The 26,057-nt window shown below is 47.4% G+C and overlaps 1 protein-coding gene across 1 annotated transcript; it reads right to left on the reverse strand.

Annotated features, from left to right (window-relative positions):
* Positions 1-6,881: 6,881 nt before the first annotated feature.
* LOC148047263 (H-2 class II histocompatibility antigen, E-S beta chain-like) lies at positions 6,882-25,502 on the reverse strand. Its single transcript, XM_087708014.1, has 6 exons — positions 25,427-25,502; positions 20,234-20,506; positions 8,902-9,183; positions 8,636-8,749; positions 8,373-8,396; positions 6,882-7,301 (listed from the first exon to the last, which is right to left on the reverse strand). The coding sequence occupies exons 1-6, from the start codon at positions 25,500-25,502 to the stop codon at positions 7,288-7,290; spliced, it is 783 nt and encodes a 260-aa protein (XP_087564140.1). The 3' UTR covers positions 6,882-7,287.
* Positions 25,503-26,057: the final 555 nt, after the last annotated feature.

Raw genomic sequence — 26,057 nt, forward strand, 5'->3', positions numbered from 1 at the left:
ACCACAACTTCCTCCTCTGGCATTGCAAGGATGGGCACAGCTCTGGGAGTGGAAGTGTTCATGAACTCCCTCCCACCCACCCACCGAAAGCCCACCTGGGCCTCCCTCCCATGCGACCATTTGGATCCAGCCAGGAAGGGACAGTCGGAGGCCAAGACCACCAAGCATGCAGTGACCTATGGGGTGAGGGGGTGTGATGTTGAGGGCCAGAAGGCAGAATCTGCCTCCACACCACCTTCCCCAGAGAAGACCCCCCCCCACAGCCTCTGCCTCCCCCCCCCCCCCCCGGTCAGGCCAGGAGAAAAGGGAGGATCACAGCCTTGAAAATGAGTCCAGCTGAGTGGAGAGAGAATCTGTTCAAAATCCACCTTTAGAGGGAGCTGTTTGGGAGAGGTTGGGGGGGGGGGTTAAGAATAAAATGCCCCCCCCCCCCGTAGAGACAAGGAGGATGCAGGAGGAGCACCTGGGCAGAGCCTGGAGGGGAGGCCCACCATGTAAGGAAGGGAGATGCAGCCATATAGCCAGTGGGGGATCTTGGAGTTTGTTCAAATCCCTAGTATAGGTCTCCTGTGCAAGCAGGTGGTTAGACTAGATGACCTCCAAGGTCCCTTCCAAGGGGTTACAATTGTTACAATTAAAGGGCTTCCAATCTGGGCTTCCTTTCAGTCTCCCATGGAAGGCAGCCAAGAAGGGCTGGGAGGAAGGGGGGGGTCAGGACCAACCTTGCCCTTGGCTGAAGGAGGTTGGGGCTGTGGGGGGGGGGGCAGCCAACCAAGGTCGGCCCCATGTCTGGAGCATCCAGGGTTCTGTTGAGATCAGGCCCTGGTTTGGGTCAGCCTGATTACAGCCTGTGGTGTCAACTCCCCAGAGAGATTCCCACATCTGCCGGGCGGGGGGGAGGGGAGGGGGGGCAGCTGGAATCGGAGGCTTCAAAGCTGTTTGCACTTTCCAAAAGGGGATGTTGGTGCAGCCTCTTATTTTAGCAATTAAAAAGCCCATTTCCCTCTTCTTAGCCGAGGCCGGTTTCCTTCGGCATTTCGTTTATCTAGTGAATTTGCCTCCCACCCCACGGTTGGAGGAGACTCTGAGCAAGAGAAAACACTTGCAAATCTTTCACAACTCTAAATGCAAAACGGACTTGAATTGCAAAAACTGAAATGAAGCAAACACACAAAGCTTGCAGGGGAGAGGGGTGTGTGTGTGTGTGGTGGGGGGTGTCATCACTGTCAGGGCCCCAACCTCCCCCAGCCAAGAGCTGCTCCCTTCCTGGCCCTTCCGGGAGGGCTGTGCATGCGACAACTTGCTTTCCTGGCAACTACACAACCGAGACCACAATCCTGGAAGCCCTTGAATACATGCGCAAGTTTCAAAGTGAGACACCAACCCAGGAGCAACACAATCCACGAATCTCGCCCCTTGTGGACGGTTCTCCGGAGTCAATGATTCCCACGGTCCAAATCTCACATCTCACCCACTAAAATCCTTTGCTTGTCCACTCGGCTCCTCCATCCAGGGCCTGTGTTGTGTTTGTGTGCCCCACAAAAGGACTCCTCCCACCTTGATAAATGCTGTTGGCTTTGCCTGAGTGGCTCGGGGGGGGGGGGGGATTGTATTGGGGGGGGGCAAAGGAGCCCCTCTTCCCAGGACAAAGTCTCTCTCTCAAATCCAGGGATGAATTAAGGAGAATCTTCGTAGCTCAGGGTGGTCCTGAGGGCTCCTTGGTGGTCCCTGAGCTTGGCTGTTTCCTTGCAAAAGTTTCACGACCCAAATAGCAGGAGTGAAATCCAGCAGGTTCTGGAGAACCGGTAGCAGAAATTCTGAATGGTTCAGAGAACCGGTAGCAGAAATTCTGAATGGTTTGGAGAACCGGTAGCAGAAATTTTGAATGGTTCAGATAACCGGTAGCAGAAATTTTGAGTGGCTCAGATAACCGGTAGTGGAAATTTTGAGTGTTTTGGAGAACTGGTAGCAGAAATTTGGTTCAGAGAATTGGCAAATGCTACCTCTGGCTGACCCCAGGAGTGGGGAGGGAATGAGGATTTTGCAGCGTCCTTCCCCTGCCACGCCCACCAAGCCACGCCCACCGAACCAGTAGTTAAAAAAAATGAATTTCACCACTGCCAAATAGGTACCATCCTCAGTGCTAGAAGGCAGTGTGGGGGGGGGGGGTTCCTTTTAGTTGAGCACAAACGGAGAGCTACCCCTCCCCCCACTAAGCACCACAATGGGGCCTAGTTTGGCCCAAGCAACCTCTGCAAGAAAACCATCAAATTCAAGGGACACCCCCCCCCAGGGACCCCCCTCCCCAGATTCTTTTTAAAAATATTAGATTTCACTTGCAAAGATAAACATTCCACCTTTCCTTATGCCGTCTGTCTTCTGGGTGCAAACCTCTCTGTGCCCCATTTGCCACCTCCCTCCCCCTCCCCTTCCCCTTCGTTCCCTAAGCCTAGAATTAGAAGGTAGGAAACATTTTAAACATTATAAAACTCTTTTTCTCCTTAACGTCTTCTAGTCAAGGAGGCAGGAAGGGCACAAGCACTAACGGTCAGCGCTTGGGAGAGGAGACGAGGGAGGGAAGGGGGCGGGGGAAGAGGGCGCCCCTCGGGAGCCACTTGGGGGGCAGGAGAAGACATAAGTGGAGCCCATCAACTTGCCACTTGTGGCCTGAAGGGGCTTCCAAGCCCGGCATGCAATCGGGGTCTCTGTGGGGCCAGGGAGCCCTTCCCGTCCAGCAAGGAGAGGCCAAAGGAGAGCGGTCATCCTGTGTGCAGGGAAGTGGACAATGCCTGGACAGAGGAAGCGAGCCCCACCCCCACAAAATGGGTCTCCATTGGACTCCAGGCATCTGGGGACAGTCTGAGCACAAAGGGAGCAGAACCACCCCCACCAAATGGACTTTGGGCTCCTGTCGCCCAGGGGAAGGTCCCAAAGGGGGCACCCCCAGCCCCTCATCTGCCACACCCGTCTGTCCCCCCATCCCTGGAGGGATGAGGATGGCCTGGCTCCAGTCTTCCATCTTCCGGGGGGGGGGGAGGTTATATGGGGAGAAGAGGGGGAACTCGGGGTCCCTACCTGACTCTGTTGTGACGTCCCCAAAGCCCCATAGTTTCAACCCAAGACTCTCCACTGTTGACCTCCCCCCATTCCTGGGAGGCCCGTAAAGGGGTCGTGCATAAGCGCACCAGCCTGCCTTCCGTCCCTGCCCCACTGGCCCCATTTATTCCGACCCATTTGCTGTGTCCAGATTTATGTTTACGCTGATAGCTCTGATCTTCTACGCTTGGAAAACCAAAGGGAGCGAAGTCCTTGTGGGTGCTTCCCCTTGCAAAACCTTTGCTCGCTGGAGAAGCAGCTGGAATTCGTGGCGATGGAGCAGAACAAAACAAGGCAGTTGGAAGGGACCTTGTGGGTCATCTAGACCAACTCCCCACCCAGGCGGCAGACGGAACACCCGGGATGGCAAACCGAACCTTTTGGGGACTGAGAGCCAAAACCGGAATGTGTGTGCGTATGCGTGTGTGCACCGCAGCACCAGAAACTCGAAGACCAGCTGGCTGGGACACACACATGCACTTCAGATGTCAGACACGCATCGGCCGGCTGGTCTTCGCATGCGCTGGAGCATTGGAAGCATGAAGAGCAGCTGGCCGGAGGACGCATGCCTCTTTTTTGCCCATTTGGGGGCTGTTTTCAACCTGGGTCCTCATTTTCCCCACCACCCGGAAGGATGGATGTCTGAGTCAACCTTGAACCGGTCAGGATCGAACTCCAGGCTGTGGGCAGAGTCTGCTTGTAGTACTGTATTCTAGCCACCGTGGCACCATCTGTGGTGGTTGTGGCATCTTGTAGCCACGTGATTCTGGTTTGCAACCTATCCAGCCAGATTCCAATGAGCAAAGTCAATTGGGGAAGCCAGATTAGCTTAATGACCAGGTGATTTGCTTAATGACAGTCATAAAATGACTATGAAACTGAGATCGAGATTTTCTTCACCACCACATGGCTTATACCCATCAAACTCTCAGCCCCGGTCGTGGTCGTAAGCCGAGGACTACCTGTAGTCAGAATCAACAGCATTTCTCAGGTCAGGGAAAGGCCCAGCATCGCCGTCACTCAGGCGAGGCCAGAGAGAGTTTTTGTGACTTCCCTGAACGTGAAAACCAAGTTTCTTCAGTGTTGACGACAGAAGACAAGAGGGAATTGGGGCACATTCACATGTTGTCTTTCATGGAAAAGGAACACGGGGCAAAACACAAAACAGGATATCAAATCCGAAATCTTAACAGGAAGATTGCAAATGTATGTCTAAGTGGCAAACACAGGCAGTCCTCGGCTTATGACCACGATTGAGCCCAAGAGCTCTGTTGTTAAGTGAGACATACGTCCCTTTTTATGACCTTTCTACCCTCAGTTGTTAAGTGAATCACTGCAGTGGATAAGTCAGTAACTGTTCTGACCGAAGCTGCCCAGGAGCCTGAAGGAAACTCCTGGTCCCGACAAAAACCCCTTTCATTAATTGACTGTGGATTCTGCTCCTTCACCTCCAGCAAAGTCTTTCCAGGGAGGATTTACGGTCACAGACCTTATCTGGCTTGGAGAGCTGCCAGGCCGATCTCTATTGTCTCCTGCAAGCTCCACTCCCCTTTCGCTCCTCTTTGGTTTCCTCTGGGAGGGGCCATTCACCGTCCACCTGTGGCCTTACTCCCAAGTCCACCCCTCTTCTTTAGCTGCTCCCTTCTCCTGGCAGCTCTGCGCATGCGCACACTGGGAACAGGCTCCAGCTGTTCTTCTGCCTCCCTGATGTCTGACTCTGAAGGCAGCTGATAACTGGCATACGGCCCCCTCTCTGCCTCCCACACAGAGCCCTCGTCCGACCCCCCCCCAGACTCCAGGACTGGCCCAGGTTCCTCCCCAACCTCCTCACTGGCCGAATCTGCTCCCAGCTCCACTGGCCACTGGCGGCCACAACATACTTGTGACGAGCCACTCTGGGCTGCAGGAATCTCTAAATTTCCAAAGCTTTGGTTGAGCAGATGCCCTGATGATAGAAGGAGAGACCTCAACTTAACCTCTGCTTTGCCCTACTGGCTGCGGAAATGCAGGCCCCAAGTTGGAGTTGGCCCGTCTCAGCCGAGATGGAAACAAGGAGAGAGGTTTTTTCCAACACCATTTTAGAATTTTGTAGGACAGTCGCTTCTTGCAGATACCCAGCAGCTGTTTTTCAATTTATCCTCCTCAACGTTTGACCAGCATGGAAGCCAAAGTTTTGGTTGCTAAACGAGACATTTGTTAAGTGAATTCTGCCCCATTTTAGGAGCTTTCTTGCCACCGTTGTTAAGTGAAACTGGTCTGAAGCCCTCCTCAGATCGAAGCCCAGAGGCCTTAAAGCCCCCACACACACACACCCTAGACTTTCCTGTCCTGGGGGAAGTGGGGCAGAGAAGCAGCCAGCACTGGCCAAGCAAGGGGGCTCTGGCAAACGGATGTTGGGGGGAGGTTGCCCAGTGGCTGGAGAAGAGAGCAGGGAAGCCCCCTCGGCGTCTGGGGCAGTCTCTCTGGCCATCTATCCCGTCTCTCCGGTAACCCTCCAGCTCAGGGGTCTCTGATTTCTGAAATCTGATTTCTTTTTCCTGCCATTGAGATATTTGATGTTTGTCCCTCCTCCAGGTTCTTCCACGCTATCTTGCAAGGGGAGGGATTTCCAACAGGAGCCCAAATCTTCTCCTTCTTTGAGACACTTCCTACAATCACACACTGACCGATTCTTCCTGGGGTGACCCCAAGACCCCAGATGAGGGAGGGGAGGGGAAAATTCTGCCCTTAGAGATTGAGGCTGCTGGAGTCTTGGAGAGCCAGTCTGGATGACCTCTGGAGGGGGCAAGACTCAGTTGGAGGGCTGACTAGTATCATCTAGGGATACTGGGAAGAAGGGAGGGATCTTCCACTCAGGGCTGCCCCATTGAACACCCACCCACCCATCTTTCCCACAGGGCTGATCTTCCCCTCCGTGGCAAATGTCTTTTACACCAGGAATGGCTTCAGGTGGATTTCTCAGATGTCATCTAGATCAACCCCCTGCTCGAGTAGGGGAGACACATCACCATCTGTACCATCAAGCAGGAGACCCCATACCATTAGAATCTGAGCCCCAAAGAGGGAGGGAGGCTATGGGTGTCAAAATGGGGCAGGAGCCTCCGGTTGTGAAGGAGAGAAATTGGCTCAAATGGCTGGGTGAATGTAGGGGAAAATTGCCACCAATGGCTCCCCAAAAGTGCTTGGAGACGACTGTGTCTGATGGCATTCTGCTCCTCAAGAGGGGGCTTGAGGGGAAGGGGGCTTCCAAGCAGGAGGGGGTCCAGACCCTTCCCCTCCCTGGATATGCCCACCCAAACCAGTTCTGGCTTCTGACCCGAAGCAGCCAGGATGGTCGACCCAGAGGCAGCGGAGGGAGGAGCCTCCTGTGGGGGCAGGAAAGAGGAAGAAGAGGAAGGAAGGAAGAATTCCAGGGTTTTCTTACATCAGAAGTTTATTCCTTTATAGCAAAGCGAAGGGGAGGGAAGTGATTCGGAGGAAGAGTGATGGAGATGAAGCTGCTGTGGGTTCAAAGCTAGGAGAGATGAGAGGGCTGGAGGGACAGGTCCAACCAGCATTCCTGGGGGCAGTCTAGATCGTCTGCAACCCTCCCTCCCAAGAAAGGGAGGCCCTCAAAGGAAGCCTGGGGGGTCTCAGGAGCAGAAGGTCCAGGCTGAAATTCTTCTTCTCTCCCCAACCTGCCACTTCAGCCTCCATTTCTCAGAGGTTGCAAACAGAACAAAGAATCATCATGTCAGCACTCCTTCATTGAGTAATTAAGAAAGAAAACCACAAGACTCAATTGATAGAAATCAAGTGTACTTTTACTAATTATAAATGATCAGAAGCGTAGCAAAGCGAAGACTGATTATTTAGGCACGAAAGCGAGTGATATATAAAATAACCCATTCCCCTCCCCTTGGCATCCCAGTTGCAGTCCAATCATAATTCTCCCAAGTGTCAGGTGTGAGATAACTTCGAAAGGCATCACCAAGATGGAATGTTGGTGCCGTTGGCCTTGGCGGGAACCTCCTCCGCATGCGCAGTCCGACAGGCAGCAGAACTCCAGAATCTTCCTTCAGCACAATTAGTAACCCCTCCCAAATACCATGCCCTCCCTCCCCGTTTCAATGGCAGCCGAAGCAGCAGCAAAGCAGAGGCTGACACATCAGCTACTAAAGAAATAATTTCCTTTTGCATCAGAGAACAGGATTAATTCATGAGTGCTGTAGAAAAAGAGACGGGGAAGAAAATTAGAATATAAAGAGAAACCTTTAGTGTAAAAATCATATTTATCTTCCCTTTTAGCCCCCAAACCCCAAGGCAGACCCACACTGCAGGGGGGTGGTTGATGGGCAGGGACAGATAGAGGGAGAATGTGCCCATTGCAGGAACGAAAAGGCTGGGATGGATGAGGGATTCCTCCCCATTTCATCTCCAGGGGATTTTGGAATTCTCCCTGACTCAATTAGAGGGTTAATTAACAGAACATCCTCTCCCCCTCCCTGCAGACCTTCCATATGAAGAAAGAAGATGGGGCTACAAAGGGGGTGGCAGGGAAAGGCGGAGCGATGGGTCACTTGGCCACAAATTGTGTGAATTCTCACAAGGAGAAGAGGGGGGGGGGGGTCAGGAAGAGAAGCCTGTCAAGGTTCCAACTAATGAACCCAAATGAGTCTGAATGGGGGCCAAGAAGGATCATCTCGGATGGGGGAGGGGAGTCCAGTTCATGGTGAAGTTTAGGAGGGAGTTCATTAAGTTGATAGGGTCATCTCAAGGGCTTAGCTCCACCTTCCATCCAAGCACCAATGGAGGTGCAGGACGAGCTAATGCAGTGATAGAACAATATCTGAGATCCTACGTTAATTTTCAGCAATTTAGGTGGGAACATCTCCTGCCATTTGCTGAAGTGGCCTTCAACACCACAGTGCATAGTAGCATTGGACTCACCCCTTTTAAAATAGCCACAGGGGTGGAATTAGTCCCCCTGCCTGAATACCCTCAGGAACCCCCTTCCACAGTGAGCCTAACTGAATGGGTGGGTTGCTTACAAAATGCATGTGGGAATGTAAACCTTGGGGTCCTTCCTCCTTGAGGGAGGAATGGGAAGGAATGGCCCCCTTCTTCGCCTCCCTTTTGCAATTCCCCAAAACATGGAAAGATTCTGAGCAAGATTTTAGCTTTCGTTTTTTGATTGCAATACTTTTTCAGATCTCTGTAAGTAAAAGTGCCTCCAAATTTCATAACTTTGCTGTATCCACAGGACTTCAGATGAGGGAGGAAGAGGAGAAACTCACCTGCAGGAGGTTGGATGGGAATTGCTGGAAGGAGAAAAAGACCCAATCAGGACCCTTCATGGATCTGGAGGACTCAGGGGGTCCCCCTCCCCTTCGATAGCCCATAATAGGTTGCATGATCTTCCCTTAATAGCCCCTCAAACAAGAGAAGCTGACGAAAATATTTCTCAAGGAGACCCTCTTGGCCACCCGCTGAGCTTGATGAGAGGCCTCCCCTAGATGGTCCCTTCCCCACAACCTCTCATCCAGCCCCCCAGACTCACCTTTCTTGGCCCTCAGGTAAGAGAAGAGCCCCACCGAAAAGAAGGCCACTCCTATCACAGCTCCCATTATCCCCGTCCAGAGTTTGCTCTTGGCAGAGCTGGAGGTACGGGGCTCTGGGGAGGGAGAAGGAGCCTCACCTGAGCAGGAGGATCAGGCCCACCTTCCCCCAGGAGGAGGGTCCATTCTGACTCTCCCCAGGCAGGGAGGGTCTCTCCCCCTTCTCAGGATAGGATGGGGTCCCCAGAGCAGGACGGGAGGGGCTTACCCCATTGGACAGTGATGGGGGCCTCCAGGCTGGCGTGCTCCACCTTGCAAGTGTAGACGTCCCCCCGCTGGGGCTGGGTCTCCAGCATCACCATGAGCTGGTAGGTCCAGTCTCCGTTCTGGAGCTCCTCCCCATAGGCCACACCCTCCTTCTCTGGCTGGCCGTTCTTCAGCCACTGGATCTCGATCTCCACGGGGTAAAAGCCCGTCGCAATGCAGAGGAGGATGATGTTGGGGGAGTCGGGTTCCATCTTGGTGGGGGAGATGGTGACGGTGGGCTTGGCTGGAGGGAAGGAGGGGAAGGAGGCACATGAGAGACACAGGAGGGCCCGGAACAGAAGACCAAGTTGTTTAGTTCAAGACTCCTTTTCTCTCTTAAAAATATTCCGTGTTTTGAGTTTCTGTGGAGATTCTCAGTCAATCCAGGTCTTGGTTGTCCCAAAGGAGATTTTTTCCCCCAAAAAAGACATTTCGCTTCTCATCCGAGAAGTTTCTTCAGTTCCGAGGGCCCAAATCGAAGCTTCTTGGATGAGAAGCAAAATGTCTTGAAGGGAAAACAAAGTCCAGTTGCCTTTTGAGAAAAGACCTCTAGGACGGTGTTTGGAGTCATCTTCCAAAGCAAATTGCAGGAAGAGATGAAAAGGGATCCAGAAAAATGGGGAAACCTAAATCCTTCCTGGTTGGGATCAGGTGATCTCATCAAGGGAGGAATCGTCAAAATAGGCAAATCCCACAGCAGAATAACAGAATAACAGAGTCGGAAGGGGCCTTGGAGGTCTTCTAGTCCAACCCCCTGCTCAGGAAACATTTCAGACAAGAAATATAATTAATAATGTTTCAGTAATATTTCAGACAAGTGGCTGTCCAATCTCTCCTTAAAAACCTCCCGAAATTCCACCTATCAGCTGTTCCAGGCCACAGGGATCATCACTGCCTATCATTTTCTCCACGCACCCATTTTTGGACTCCACGTATACCATTTTCACCCTCCGCACACCCCATTTTCTTCCTCCACGTGCTCCATTTTTTGCCCATTCCAAGTGGCAGCGATAGTGGTGGCCATCCCTGCCGCCTGGAACAGGCCAAAAGTGGGACGCACGGATTCTGAAAATGGAGTTTGCAGAGGCAGTGATAGGCGGCAATGGCAGTGACGTGCGGTGAGGTTTATGGCTGGTGAGGCAGCAATTTTTTTAGACTTGTGGACTTCAACTCCCAGAATTCCATAGCGAGGCATGCTCAATTCCGATTTAAAGTGACAGCATTTGTTTTTCTCCTTTGCTAAATAAGTTTCCTTCTTTATTTTTATTTTTCTTCTCCCTTCCCCTCCTTCCTCCCTCTCTCCCTCCCTCCCCCCTCTCTCAAACACACACACAAACACACACAGTGAGAGGCAGTGGTGATGGGTGGCGACAGCGGTGATGGGCGGTGGCGATCCCCGCAGCCTAGAACAGCTGATAGGCCGTATTACGGAAGGCAGATCCAATCGCCAATCAGCTGTTCATGCTAAATCATTTATTGGTATGCCTAATTTATTAAATCATTTTAATTTCCAAGGCTTCTGTCTTTTCTCTTATTTTGTGGAGGAGACGCAGAACTAAAGATGGGGGCAGATTGAAACCCAATAGAAGTCCCATTTTTTTTATTTTTACACACCCCCATCCTCCTCCGAAACACAACTTTCTCCTTCTGTCCATCCAGGAATTTAATTCAATCCACATTTGGAGACCTCCCAGTTTAAAACAGCAGGAACACACAATACATTTTGTCTGCCTCACACTGTGATATTCAAGCTTTATTTTCAACTTTAATGACGAATGCAGTGAAAAATGTGACCCAGAGTTACATTTGTCTTTCTGATGAAGCCCCCATAGAATCGATGCTAATTTTGGAAGGTTTGGGGTTCAAGTATTGCAATTAGTGAGATGCTCCTTTGTTGGGGTTCATTGAACAACAAGCATAAGACTCAGATGGGATTTTTCCCCAGAGAAATCAAGGCTCAGTTAATTTTGGGGAGAGTCCAGGAAAGGCTGAGAGCCTCTCTTGGTGGCCAGAGAAAAGCTTTGGCCCCTCGGGGGAAGGAGACGCCCGGATCTCTCCGGAGAGGAAAGTCAGCTCAGAAGCCAAAGAAAAAGGAAGAGAAAATTCCCCCAAAGAGACTCAAGAAACATCCAGTGATTTCAGGTCTCCTGAACTGCAGCCGGACCAACAATTTGCTCTAAATGCACGGAATATTTATTTATTTATTGTGACAGATTTTCTTATTATTTATTCCCTTCTACAAGATCTTACAATCATTACATCAACATTCTATATATATTTATATATATTGTTTTTTGGCTTAATTAATTTTGTTCCTATTTTGCAGCCATTTGTACCAATTGTTCCAAATTTCATAATATTCCGACTCTTCTTTATCCTTTAATTTCAGTGTTAATTTGTCCATCTCTGCACAATCCAAAGGTTTTTTTTATCACTAATTCGTCCGAGGGGGAATTATTTTGTTTCCAGCATTGGGCAAATGCTATTCTAGCTGTAGTTAGCAGATGTGTTAATATGTACTTAATTTTCTTTGTATATTTCCCTTTCATTATTCCCAGTAGGAAGATTTCGGGTTTGCATTTTATCTCTTCTCCTGCAATTTCTTGCACCCATTTCCAAATTTTTGTCCAATATTTTTGTGTTTCCGGGCAGGTCCACCATATGTGATAATAGGTCCCTTGTACTTTTTTACACTTCCAGCAGGTCGGCTGCATGTTTGGGTACATTTTAGCCAATCTTGTTGGTGATAAATGCCAACGATAAAACATTTTGTATATATTTTCTTTAAGTGCTGCTGATCGTGTCAGTTTATAATTTGTGTTCCAAATTCTTTCCCAATCCACTAGATCTATGTTGTAACCAAAGTTTTTGGCCCACGCTATCATGCGACCTTTAACTTTTTCTTCTTCTAATGTTACTTCTAATAAATAACTGTAAATTTTCGTTATGAATTTATTTTCCGGGCCAATTAAAATTTTATCTATTTGTTGTAATTCTGTGTATATTCCATATTCTTTTACGTCTTTTTTGTATCTTGATTGTAGTTGGAGATATGGACACCAATCTATATTTATATTCTGCTCCTTTAATTCTGGATTTGTTTTCAAATTCCCTTGGCTGCCTAAAATTTCACTGCATCTAACCATTTTCGATAGATCTCGTGTATTGGGATGTATCATGGCTTCCATAGTGGAAAATATTTTCATGTAATGTTTTTTCTCTAATTTTATTCCAGACCTGTATCAGTGCATCTCTAATATAGTGTCTGTGGAAGTATTTTTGTTTCTTTTTACCCTCTTCCCATAGGAAAAAATGCCATCCCGTTTGCAAATCGTGGCCCTCTAATGTTCGTATTCTTTTATTTTTTAAATTTATCCAATCCCTGATCCATGTTAGTGCTGCTGTTTTGTAATAAAGCTCCCAGTCCGGGAGTCCCAGACCAACTCTGCTTCTGTCATCCTGTACAGCTTTCAACTTTATCCTGTCTTTCTTCCCTTGCCATATAAATTTTAATATAATCTTATTCAATTCAGTAAAAAAAAATCCTGATTTTATGGGGATTGTTTGAAATAGGTATAATAGTCTGGGTAGTACATTCATTTTTATCGCTGCTATTTTCCCTAATAATATTAGTTGTAGTTTCCCCCATGGTTCTAGATCTTTTTTTATTTGTTGCACTAATTTTGTATAATTTATAGTTGAGCACTTTGCAGTTAGCCATATTCCAAGATATTTAACTTTCTTTGTCACTTGCAGTCCTATTATTCTTTCTAATTCTTTATTTTGTTCTTCCTTCAAATTTTTAGTCATCATTTTAGTCTTTTCTCTATTAATCTTTAACCCTGCTACATCTCCATATTTTCCTAGTTTTTGCATTAAGCTGTTTCCTGTTTCTAGTGGGTCTTCTATAATGAATACCAAATCGTCTGCAAAGGCCTGGATTTTATATTCCTCTTTTTAAATTTTAGTTCCTCTTATCTCCGAATTTTATCTAATTCTTATTGAAAGGCTTTCAAGCGTCAGGATGAAGAGCAGAGGTGATAGTGGGCATCCCTGCCTTACTCCTTTCATTATTGTAAAGGTCTCCGTACTTTCCCCATTTAGTAATATATTTGCCCTTTGGGTGGAGTATATTGTTTCTATTAATCTTTCAAATTGGTTCCCTAATTTCATATTCTTAATTTGTTGTATCATGAATTCCCAATTTAAATTGCCAAATGCCTTCTGCGCATCCAGAAAGACGAATGCCACTTGTTTCTCTGGATCCGCCTCATAGTACCCTAAAATATTTGCTATTATTCTAGTGTTATTCCTGATTTGTCTTGTTGGGAGAAATCCATTTTGGTCTGGATGTATATAGCCATTTAATAGTTTTTTCAATCTCTCCGCTATTATTGTTGTGAATACTTTATAGACGGCAATCAACAACGAGATTGGCCTATAGTTTTGAATCTGTTTTTTATCTGCACCTTCTTTAAATATTAATGTAATATGTGCTTCCCTCCATGAGTCCGGAATTTTTGCTTTCATCAGTGCTTCATTATACATCTCCAGCATCAAAGGTTCTATTGATTCCTTCAATTCATCTGTTATTTTGTACCATTCTGCTGGGAATCCATCTGGGCCTGGCGTTTTATTATTTTTCTGTTTCTGAATCGCCCGTTTCAATTCTAGTTTTGTTATTATTTTTTTGACAACATTTCCTTTCGTATCTTCTGCTATTGTCGGGGTTTCTTCTCCCTTTAAATATCCTTTTCTTTGTTTTCCATCTCCTTATTCCCCTTTATACAGATTCCCAAAGTACTTGTATGCAATCTTTTTCTTCCCTTCCATTGTATGTTGTAGTTCACCAGTTTCCTCTTGAAGTTGATATATTAATCTTTCTTTTTCTCTTTCTTTCCTCAATCTATATGACAGCCACCTCCCCGGTTTATTTGCTCGCTCAAAGAAGTTTTCTTTTGTTGCTTTTAGGCCCTTTACCATTTCTTCCTGGTCTAATATATTTAATTTATGTTTTGCTAATTAATCCGATCCTTTCTAATGTTGTCACTTTGTGGCTTATTTTGTAATTCTATTTCTAAATTTCTGATTTCCTCCTCTAATATCTTCTGCCCATTTTTCTTTATTTCTTTTTGCTGAATACGCTATAATAATTCCACGGGAATAAGCTTTCATGGTGTCCCATAATTTTTGTATAGATGTCTCTTCTTTTGTGTTTTCCTTAAGGAATAACTCCAATTTGTTTCTACATTTTTGAATAAATTCTTTTTCTTTTAATATTTGCAGATTTAACATCCATCTTCGCCTAGTCTTTTTTTCCCCTTTCCAGATTATTTTAATGGGGTTGTGATCTGCCCAAGTATTTGGTGATATTTCAATTGTATGTATTTCTGCCCCAATTTCTCCATTCATCCATGCCATGTCAATCCGTGACCAAGATTGGTGTGGGTTGGAATAAAAAGTAATATTTTTTTTCTGGTTCCATTTTTTTCCAAATATTTATCAAGTTTAATTCCTCCATCATCTCAAAACAGGTTGTTGGTAATACTTTTTTGTTTATTTTTAGTTTTTTTGTCACTTATGTAATCTTTTTAGTGTGTACTATGGCATTATAATCTCTTATTATGCAGATATTCCTCACTCCAATTTCTCTAATTTTTTAATGTAATTTTTTATAAAAGTCCTTTTGATTTTCGTTTGGGGTGTATATTGCTACCAGTAGTATTGATTTTTTCTTTGTAAAATATTTTATTCAATTTTCACATTCCATTTGCAATCATTTATATACAGGGTATTTACTATAAGAAAAGAAAAAAAGAAAAAAGAAAAAAGGAATAAAACGAACAAGTAAAAAGGAAACACAACTCATCATTCACAACCCCACCTAACCCTTGCATCCTCCATACACCCCATCTACCCCCTCCAACTTTCCTTTCTCCCTCTAACACTCCCCTCCTACTTCCCTTTCCCCTCAAACCTTCCTTCTCCCCTTACTCCCCAGACACCCTCCTTACATTCCCCTTACTCCTTACATTCCCCTTACTCCTTCCTTACTCCTCCCTCTTCCTTCCCTCTACCTCCCTCCTTGGTGTATGCCTTTATTCGAGTGTTGTTTAATCTGATAAAAGTAAAGTGAACCAAGGAAAATAATAATAATAATAATAATAATAATAATAATAATAAAAGAACCACCGTATATAAATACATTCTTGTTCTTATTAAAACTATATTAACACCCCCCCACCCCACCCCCCACAATCCCCATCCCTAATCCTCCCGACTTCCCAGGGCCCACACCTGGCACTACCTTCTATCTAAAATATCTTGTATACGTATGGATTAAAAAATAAAAGTAATATATCAAAAAAAAAGAAAAGAAAAGCAGAGAAAGAAAAAAAAGGGGAAAAAAGAAAAGAGAAAAGAGAAAAAAGAAAAAAAGAAACCACTCTTTGTGTTGATCTCAGCCCCCCATCTTTATCTATGCTTAAATAGTATAAATCATTCTATCTATATTTTATTCTCATCTCTTACTTCTTTGCTATTTACCCCGACCTTCTGTAGGCTCTCCCGTTCCCTTCCTAAACCTCATGATCCCTTCCAATAAGATTTAAGCAGCGTGGTTCATGCCATATATTCAAATATAACTTTACAGACAAGTAATCAAACTTTCCCTTCTAGTAAAATTTAAACAACGTAAATGATCTTTCTTTACCCCTTTTTCAAACAGTAATTCAAAATAATCTAACCAGATTTCCCCTTCTTAGTAAAGTTAAGCAGCGTAGATCAGATATTACTTTACACAGGAATCAATTTCTATCTTAAGATAATTCCAACCAACTTCCCCTTCCAATAGGATTTAAATAACTTAGTTCATTCCACATGTATTTTACCCTCATCCCCCACTTGTCTGATATTTACCACTATCAAATTTATACTACCATTTGTTTAAAATATAACTCAGGGCGATTTGTAGCATGAATCATTCCACATATTCCAATAATACTTTCAGCAAGAGTCAGTTAACCTTCTATTTTAAGGTAGTCGCTTCTAACAAGGTTTAAACAACATAAATCATTCCGCATTCTTTTTACAGTTATCTTAAGATAATCCCAAGCGGCTTCCTGTTCTAATAAGCTTTAAACAACGTAAATTTTGCCCTCTTCCCTTGCTTGTCTGATATTTACCACAAATAACGTAGTTCATTCCACATGCATTTTAGCCTCATCTCTTGCTTGTCTAATATTTACCACTATCAAATTTATACTAGCGTTTATTTGAAAAGTAACTCAGAACTATTACAACCAACTTTCCCTTCAAATAAAAGTTAAATAGCATGGATCATATTCAAATAATACTTTCAGCAAGAGTCAGTTAACCTTCTATTTTAAAATAGTCCCATCTAACAAAGTTTAAACAACATAAATCATTCCGCATTCTTTTAACCACTATCAAATTTATGCTAACGTTACTTTAGAATCTAGCTCATAGTAGTTTCACCCAGCTTTCCCTTCTGATAAAAATTAGTCCACTTTTTCTACCGGAGAGAGGTCTCAAACCCCCATTCAGTCCTCAACTTTAGGAAGTCTTTTGAAGTATCTAAATTCTCGATCTGCGTTCTTCTGCTTCTCCGAGGGAGGAGGGGCTACCCCCTCCATCTTGCAGCCGCATGGCCAGCCGTTTGCTTTCTCCTTCTGCTTGTCTCTCCTCTCTTCCAAGCGCGTCAGGAAGTCCCGCCTTCAGAATCCTACAATAGAAATCTTGAGCCTCCGAAACAGAGTTAAGACGAAATCTTTGATTCTCAAATGTAACCGTGATGCCGGCAGGGGCCTCCCATCTGTATCGAATCTGTTGACTCCTAAGCTCTTTAGTTAAAAAAGTGTAGTCCCTTCTTGCTTTCAACATCTGGAAAGGTATATCTTTGAAGACAATCACGTCCTGGTCATCAACTCGGAGACTGTTATTATGAAACTTTTGCACAATCGCGTTTCTAGATTCTTTTGTAGAGAAATGTATAATTATGTCCCTCGGGAGCTGTCGCTGTTCCGCTATCAATGAGTTCTGGCGATAGATTTTCCGAATCTGCCAATCAAAGTTAAGTCCCGGGCTTCCCAGCGCATGGCTGAAGGCTTCAGCAAAGGTCTGTTTCAAATTCTCTTGCTCCTTTTCACGGAATCCTCTGACTCTTATTGAAAATGCCTTCCTATCAAAATTTAACATCATAAGCTGTTCTTCGTTATTTCTAATTTTTTCTTGTAAAATTTGAATATTGGTAGTCAAATTAAAATTAGCCTTCTCCAGACTTTCCAATTTGTTCTCTATTTCAGCAGAGTAATCTGACAGGGCAGACACGGCTGCAAACGTATTCGCTTTCATTTGATTAACTTTAGATTTTAGATCATCATAAAGTTGCAATACAAATTCCTTAAGTTCTTGCTTAAAGGCATTAAATATTTTAAAGAGATATTCCTGTGTTAAAACTTCTCCAGTAGAGGGCGTAGGAGACAAAGGCTGTGTTTCCAAAAAAGATTCTTTAAATTCTTTAGACGCATTTGTAGCAAGACGCTTCTTTGATCTGGGTGCCATAATAAATAAACAAGTAAGCAGCGCTTCACTCCCCTCTATTTCCAAAGAAAAAGAGTTTATTTTGTTAAGGAGCGGTCTGCAGGAAGATAAGCCCGGCTAAGTACATCCAGTAATCATCCACGGAGAGAAATCACCATTTTGAAGTCTATTTAAACAAAGAAGTCTTTAAGACGAATGGTGCTGGTATTTAAGATAGTAATAAAAGCATAAATCTCACAGGGGTGGTACCCTCCCGTATCAAATCTAGCTTGAAAAAAACTTTGTTTTGTCCTGGGGGGGGCTAGCCTGTCTGGGGCTGCCAAAAAAAAAAAAGGCAGCTGAGAAGAACTGGCCGGAGATAAAGGCTCCGCTTCGGCTGGATCTAATCTCTTCCACAGCCAAAAAAAGAAAAAGGCTGTGGCTTACGAATAGACCCTAGCCTACGGAGCTATCCTCCCTGCCCCTTTCTTAGCCAAAAAGGGGTGCTATCTATGATCTTATTTAGATATACAGACCAGATCTCTGAGGAGCTCGGTGGAGCCCTCCTCGGCAACAGACCACGCCCCCAGGAAGTCCCGTATTGATTTTTGATTTATCCATATCTCTATCATTAATATTCTTCGCTTTGAGTCTGCATAAATTAAATTTCTCTTTACCCCATCCTTAACATACATCGCTATCCCTTCTCTGTTTTCTGCTGCTGATGCTGCATATAATTTCCCTAATTTAGGACATTCCAGGTATTTTATATCTTGTTTTTTAATCTGTATTTCCTGTAAGCCTATTATATCTGCTTTTTGTTTTGTTAATTTTGCCCAGATATGCATTCTTTTTGTTGGCGAATTTAAACCGTTAATATTTACTGACAATAGTTGAGCCTCTCTTGGTGGCCAGAGAAAAGCTTTGGCCCCTCGGGGGAAGGAGACGCACGGATCTCACTGGAGAGGAAAGTCAGCTCAGAAGTCAAAGAAAAAGGAAGAGAAAATTCCCCCAAAGAGACTCAAGAAACATCCAGTGATTTCAGGTCTCCTGAACTGCAGCCGGAACAACAATTTGCTCTAAATGCACGGAATATTTATGAAAAGAAACGGAACAAAGGCACTTTCAGGAGTAATAAAAAAATCATTAGATAAATTAGTAGAAGTGAGGAATTTTCCATGATAAATATTGCTGGAATGAGAATTATTTCAAATGTGCCAGATGACAAAAATGTTGAATTGATAGTAAGAAATAATTAAATGTTGAATATTATCAATCAGGGGATTATTATCTCCAGGAAAACATTTTCTTTGGTGGTAAAAACTATTTCAAACAATCTCTCAAATATTAGGAGAGAATATTATCCATTCATTTCTTAATTCTGATATCCTCTTACATGGATGTGATCCTCCTCCTCGCTTTGCTGGGAAGAATTGAGGAGTGAGAATGAGACGGAATCTGTGGAGGACAAAATCTCTTTCGGTTCCCCTGAAATGTGGAATCATTGAGGGAAGGAGGAAAAGCCCAGGATCTCCCCGTCAAAGGCCTTTCTCTCTTAGGATGGGGCTGGTTTTTCCCCTCTGATGGGGGAGAAACCTCTGATTTCACTCTGTGGTCAGACATGATTTCTGGAGAAGCTCCTGGGCTCCCAATGGGAAGCTGAGACTCAGGATATTCTTCCCTTTTCCCACTTCCCATCAAAGGAGGAAATTTCCCCTGGAAAGGCCGGATGGCAACAAGGGCAGCCGGAATCCTTCATTTCCACCATGTTTGGCCTCTGAAACCCCATCAGTCGATGGAAATAAGGACAATTATCATTATTATTATTACGCGGAGAATGTAAATTAGGAAAAGAAATCTGGGCAGTTTGCAAAGAATGTGGAAGAGACGCTCAAACAATCCAGGGACCCCAAATTCAGTCTTAAGGTTTGTGGGGGGGGGGGGTTTGAACTCTCCCCTCCCCCAAATCAGGAGCCTCCCCAGGAAGGAAGACGGAAGCGATGGGGCTGCAGGGGAAGCTGAGTCTGTGGGGAAAAAGGGGGGCTTCAAGGGGGGCTTTTCTCCCGGACCCCCAAAATCAGCTGAATGGAATTTCTCAGCCTCTGAATCAGCTTCTGCTCAAGGCAGAGGAAACGCCAGACCAGGATTCCGGTTTGATTCTGGTTTGATTCACGATTACAAATTCTATCTGGATGGATGGATTTATATTTCATTGTTTAGTTTATTATTTATTCTATTTAGCTACTTTATTAATTTGTTTTATTGTATTATTTGTTTATTGTATTATTTATGTATATATTTTATTATTTATGAATATATTTTATTATTTATGTATTTATTTTATCATATATGTATTTATTTGTTTTATTATTTGTTAATTTTATTAAGTTTTTATTTTTTATTTATTTATTTTTTCATTTATTTATTTAATTTTTAATTTGGTGATTTAATTTCATGTAGTTATTTATTTTACTTACTTACCTACTTATTTCCCAAGCTCTAAAAGTTGGGGGATGAAGAGGCTTGATCTCTTGGGGGGGGGGATCCAGGGGATCCCAGATTCCGGGCAGGGGAAGATTTGGGGGGAAAAGGGGGAGTTGTGGGAATGAGGGTCGGAGGGAGGATTGGAGGGAGGAGGAGAAGGACTAAAGAAGGAAACTTCACCCGGGAGAGTCTCCCCGTCAAGGGAAGGGGAGGAAAAGGGGGGTCCCCGCATCCCCTCCCCCCAAACTCCCCCCTCCCCTCCGACTCACCTCTCCGGCCAACCACCTGCCCTTTCTGGGCCACCTCGTAGTTGTGCGGGCAGAAGCGATCCACTTGGGTCTTCCGGTACTGCAGTTCCTGCTTATCGCTGTTCCAACTGTCCGCAACCGCCTTCCCAAACTCCGTGACGGCCACGTATTTCCCGAGGTCGCTGTCGAAGCGGACGAACTCCTGCCGGTCGTAGAAGAGCCTGTATAGGAATCTCACCCGCTGCGTCCCGTTGAGGAAGCGGCACTCGGACTTCCGCTGGAACAGGAAATGGGCTGGGAGGAGGAGGAGGAGGAAGGCTGTCAGGAGGGACTCCAGGGCCCATCGTTCCCAGCCACTAGCAAAGGGGGAGGGATCCAATCGGGAAGGGAGGATGGCGGGGAACCTTCCGGAAAAGACAGGCGTAAGACGCCCCCTGGAGGAGGGAAGGGGACTCTGTCAGTCCCAGAGGGGAGCAGATTCACTGGGTGGGAGGGGTCTGGGTAGGGGGCAGGAAGGAAGGAGGGGAGGGGAGGGAGGAGCCTCCTGGTGGGACCCCCTCCATCCTCCCAGGGGGGGGGAAAGGCAGGCAGAAGCTCAGCTGGTCGAGCAGGGAACGTTGGATCTAAAGGGGGAGGAATGATGGGGGGAGGGGGGGCTGGAGGGAAGTTAATATCCATATCTCCCACTCTCTCTTCCTTTGGGGGGGAGGGGAACATGGGGAGGGGGCACAATGAGGACATCTAGACTGAGACTCCTGGGGTCTCCCAGCCCTACAACCCCCACCTTCCCTGGGTCGCCCCAACTTTTCTTCTTTCCCTCTAATCTTCAGCCCAACTCCCTCCCTTGGGGGGGATACACGGGAATCACTCCTGTTTCCTATCCCCCTCCCCCCAAAGACCCCATGCACCCTCCCCCAAGAGCCTCTCAAGGGGAGGGTCTCCAGCCCCCTTCACAAAGGGGAGTTTTTGAGAGCCAATTGAGAGGAGCGACTCAGAGCCCCCAAATCCCCTTCTCTCATTTCCTCCCTCCCCCTCCAGGTCCCGATGGAGCCATGGGGGATTATGGGGGGTGAAGGGGTCCTTGGTCTCCTCCCCAAATTCAGGGGCTCCCCCAGAAGGGACGGAAGCTCCCCTCTTGCCTGACCTCCAAAGCCTCAAATTTGAGATTCAGAAGAAAAAGTGAAGTTTCTGAAGAAGCCAAAATCCTTTTGCTCAAATGGATCCTTTTCCTTCTGGGGATTCAGGGCTGAAAATGCCTCACTTTCCCTCTTTCGCTTTCGCTTTCCCCTCCCTTCCTCTTTCCAGGCAGCCCACTCCCACCCAGACACTGGGGGAGGACTACCGAGAGAGGGGCCTGGCTGAGACCCCCACCTTGGCTACCATCGGGGAACGGGAGGAGGGGTCCCTCTCTGTCTTCCGGGGGGGGGGATGTGGGGAGGAAGGGGGAGGAGACCACGCAGAGATCGAGGCTGTTGGAGGCTCTGGAGACCCAGCAGTTTCCTTCCCCCTCCGGGGGTCTTTCCCAACCTCCTCCCCACCCCAACCCCCTCCTCCCCCGCCCAGCCCCCTCCTTACCGGGGGTCTCCTTCCCCCCTTCGCTTCCGGGGATCCGGGCCAGCGCCCCCACCAGCAGCATCAGGGGGAGCCCAGCAAAAGCCATGGATGCTGCCCCACAAGCGCCCCCAAAGACAGAGGAGAAAGACGCCGATGCCTCCAGCCCCAGAGGCGGAATCGGAGGGTCTGGATTGGGGGCAGGAGGAGTTTTCCTCTGACTTCGGCCTTGGGAGTGTCCAGAAGGAGCAGGAGGACCAATGAGAATCCTCCCTTCTGCAGCGTCATCGGTCTCCGGGCAGAGCCTCCCTCGACTTCACCCGATAGAAGACTTAGTTCGGCGCAGAGAAGAAACTCGAGTTGGTTATTCAGCCCGAGACCCCTTTTCCCTCCCCAGAATATTCTAAGACCACCTCAAAGGGAGGGTCTCCCTCCCCCCTCACAAAAGGGAGAGTTTGGGGGAGTTGATTTCCGAGGCCTTTCTCTCAAAGCCTCCCCTCCCCCCCCCGCCCTCCAGGTCCTGATTGAGGAATGGGGGATTATGGGGTGGGGGGTCCTTGGTCCCCTCCCCAAATTAAGGGGCTCCCCAAAACGGCTCCAAGCTCTCCTCTTGCTTGACTTTCAAAGCCTCAAGTTTGATATTCAGAAGAAAAAGTGAATTTTCTGAAGCTGCCAAAATCCTTGCAGGATTCCCAGTGTGGCCCTACTAAGGCTTTGTAAAATGGGATCAATGCTCCACGTGATCTTGATTTCATTTCTCTGTTGAGGCAGCCTAGGATTGCATTGGCTTTTTCGGCTGCTGCAACACACGGCTGGCTCCTATTTAAGGGATTGTCCAGTAGGATCCCAAGAGACCCTCACAGTTCCTGGCACTGAGCCAAGTTCCACCTAGATTTAAAGGCTACTGTATTTAGAGGTGGGGGCAAGGACCAAGTAAGGTGAGACCCCCCCTTCATTGCCCCCCTTTAGGGTTTCTGTTCCACTCTAACCCTGTCCCCTCCCTCTGGACAAGGGGAATTGGGTTCCCACGAGGTCTTCCAAACAGCAGGAAGGGGGGAGGGCCAGAGTTCCAGGGAGATGAGGCCAGGCTAAAAGAGGAATGGGAAGTGGATCTTTTGAGGGAGGTGAGTTTGAGGAGGGCCTGAAGCTTCACCCTCCTTGTGTTGGAGGGGTTTCAGCCTCTACAGTAGCCCAGGTGCTTCCTGGTGGCCTCCCATCCTCAGGCTAACCAGGCTGATCTCTCTCACCTAGGTGAGGTCATCGGAGGCTGGGCAGCTGCCAGATGTTGAGGACTGATGATAAAATATCAGCTAATGTTGGTGATACCTGATCAGGCCAGGCTCAGAGCCCCAACCCTCTCCCAGCTGCAGCAGGCAGACATCCCACAGGGCTCGTATCCTCAGATGGCCTGAATCCTTTCCAGAGATTGGGGGGGGGAGGGCTGGAGGGGTCAAACTCCACCCTGCCCCCCACCGGCCTCAGCAAGCCAGAACTGGGTCCCCCCTGCAGCTGAAGGAGGGGGCGGAGTCTGAATGGGTCCCACAATTGTGTGTTTGGACACACACATCCACACAAAATTGGCCCCAGATCCAGGCAGACTCTGGTGGGAGGCCCATCTCTCTCCTGATCAAAGCAGAACTTCTAGGCTCTTTTCATGTTTCCCCCTCCCCTGACACACACACACACACACACACACACACACACACACACACACACACACACAAACAGAGCAGCACTTCTTCCTCCCACCCCCAACAGCTAAGGAGACGCTCGGGTTTCGCTTCCGCAGCCTGAAGCGTTGGGCTCCTCCGAAGCGGAACTGAGGAACTGGCCAGGATCCATCAGGCAACAAGCCTCCATTCTTCATCAGGGCAGCTCAGGGACTGTCCTCCTCTGCCCCATGGCTGAGCCTCCAGGTGGGGCAGCCCCTTGGTCCTCTGCCCCATTTGAAGTGGTTGATGGGGCCCTTCCTGACCTCCTGCTTAGATGGAGTCCCTTCTCCCTCAGTCAAAGGACATTGAAGAAAACAGTCCTTGACTTATAACAGTTAATTTAGTGACCATTTGAAGTTAAAATGGCACTAAGAAAAGCCTCAAGTTTGAGATTCAGAAGAAAAAGTGAATTTTCCGAAGCTGCCAAAATTCTTTTTCTTAAACGGAGTTTTGGTGGCATTTGTGGATTCAGGTCTGAAAATGCCTCAGTTTCCCTCTTTCGCTTTCCGTCTCCTTCCTCTTTTAACGGAAGAAGCTTTGGGGGCTCCAAAGGGATTTGGGCCTTGAAGCTCCCACTTCTCTTGCCCTCCAACCCCTTTCCCAAAGTCTCTCTTGGGGGGGGTCTCAGCTCCTTTCTCCCCTCACTCTGCTCCCCAGCATCCGTGGGTCCCTCCCAGCCCCCTTCTTTCCAGGAGCCTCCTTCCCCCCTTCTCTTCCAGGGATCCCCAACAGCTCCGCCCCCATCAACAGCTGAAGGACCCCAGTGAAACCCATGGATGCTGCCCACAAGACGGAACCTTGGGGTGCCCCACTGCTCACTTCCCTCCAGGTAGATGCAGACCCATTAAGGGCTCCTCATTGGGTAGGGTTTTTTCAGCCAGTTAGGAGTCCCTCTGGGGGTGATGCTTCTGTCCCCCTTTTTCCTAGCTAAGCAAGAAGCAGGTTGTGGTCTACTTTGTCAAACACCCTGCTGAAGTCTAAGGATACAATGTCCACCGTATTTCTCTGGTCTCCTAATTGAGTCTATTTGTCAAAGAATGAAATTCTTTGTTTTTGAAAAACCCATGTTGGCTACTGGTTACACAGGTTCTATTCTTCACCTCCCTGGGATGTGTCCCCCCATTTCCTAAGCCAGTTCTGACCCCAGTCCAGGGAAGACCCTCCTGCAGGTGCCCGAAAGAGGAAGAAGGAAGAAGGAGGGAAGGAAAGAAGAAAGAGTGGAAGGAGAAAAATGCAGAGAAAGTGTGAGTGAAGAAATGGAAGGGAAGGAGGGGGGAGGAAGGAAGGAAGGAGAAATAGATGAGAGGAAGGGAAAAAGGAAGGAATGAAGGAAGGAGAAATAGACAAAAGGAAGGGAGGAAGGGAGGGAGGAGAAAAAGACAGAGAAAGAGTTTAGAGTCTGAAGGAAGGGAAGGGAAGAGGAGGAAGGAAAGACTGATTCCAGGGTATTCCTAAAGTCTAAAGCTGATTTTTTTATAGCAGAGTGAAGTAAAGCGAAGGGATTCGGAGCAGGAGAATAGGAATGTAGATGAAGTTGCTGTGGATTCAAAGCTGGGAGAAGAGATGGAGAATCCTTGGTGGGGGGATCCAAGGCAGGATCCAAAGTGGTCGGGGCTCTGTTGGGCAGAGATCAAGTGGATCCCTGAGATCACCTCTCAGGAACGGGAGATGCTGATGAGGCTCCTACACACGGACTGTCTGGGGGCTACTGGGCAGCGCTGGGAAAGGGGGGTTTCTGAGTCTGCAGAGGCTGGTAGAACAGTGGGGGGGGGAGAGCTGTGCCGTGTGATTTGGATTCATCTAGCGAATATAAATCGCACGGCTCATCTAATTGTTGCACAGCTGATCATCAGAACCAAACCGATAGTTAAAAAATGCTAACGGTTACCCCGAACCAGTAGCATTTGTTTGGGGCATCCAAAGCATTGAGGGAGGAAGGGGAGAAACTCACCTGCAGGAGGTTGGATGGGATCCCTGGGGGACAAGGTGACGTCCACCCCCATTGGCAGGGGGTTGTGTGCCTGCATCGTGGCGGCTTATCAGCCCCAGGGAGCCCAGGGAGACTTAGCGCGCATTCCACCAGAAGGGCGGCCACTTGGGGAGCCTGGGCTACTCCGGCTTCCTTGTCAGAGGTACGTAGGGGGCTCCGTGGGCATCTCCTCCCCCTTTCATGTGAAACGAAGGAGAGCTGCTCACACAGCCTTGCGCTACGGAGTTTCACCCTGAATCCCAATCTAGACGAAAGTCCTCCGGAGCTTCCATGTGGAATTGCAAATCAGGTTCTTTGGCATTTGGACGCATCGTCTTGGAGTCTGTGCACATGGACCAGATTTAGACCCTCCCAAGGGACACCTCAGCTCTGGTACGTCCCAGTCTGGATGCTACTCCCCCCCCCACTACGGACCTTGGACCTTACCTGATGCGCCTATGCTCAGAGTGGGGGAGGAGCATCCAGCCCCTCCCTAAATATGGCAGGAATTTCTTTGAATGTCAATCTATTGTATATGGACGTCTTTACGGAACACAACTGACATTAATGACTTGATTCCTGGTTTGGAGAAGACGACACATCGACTCTGATA

This window comes from Thamnophis sirtalis, unplaced genomic scaffold (assembly GCF_051295495.1).
Source record: "Thamnophis sirtalis isolate CommonGarterSnake01/CBP01778 unplaced genomic scaffold, rThaSir2_p1.2 scaffold_3, whole genome shotgun sequence".
Classification (NCBI taxonomy): domain Eukaryota; kingdom Metazoa; phylum Chordata; class Lepidosauria; order Squamata; family Natricidae; genus Thamnophis; species Thamnophis sirtalis.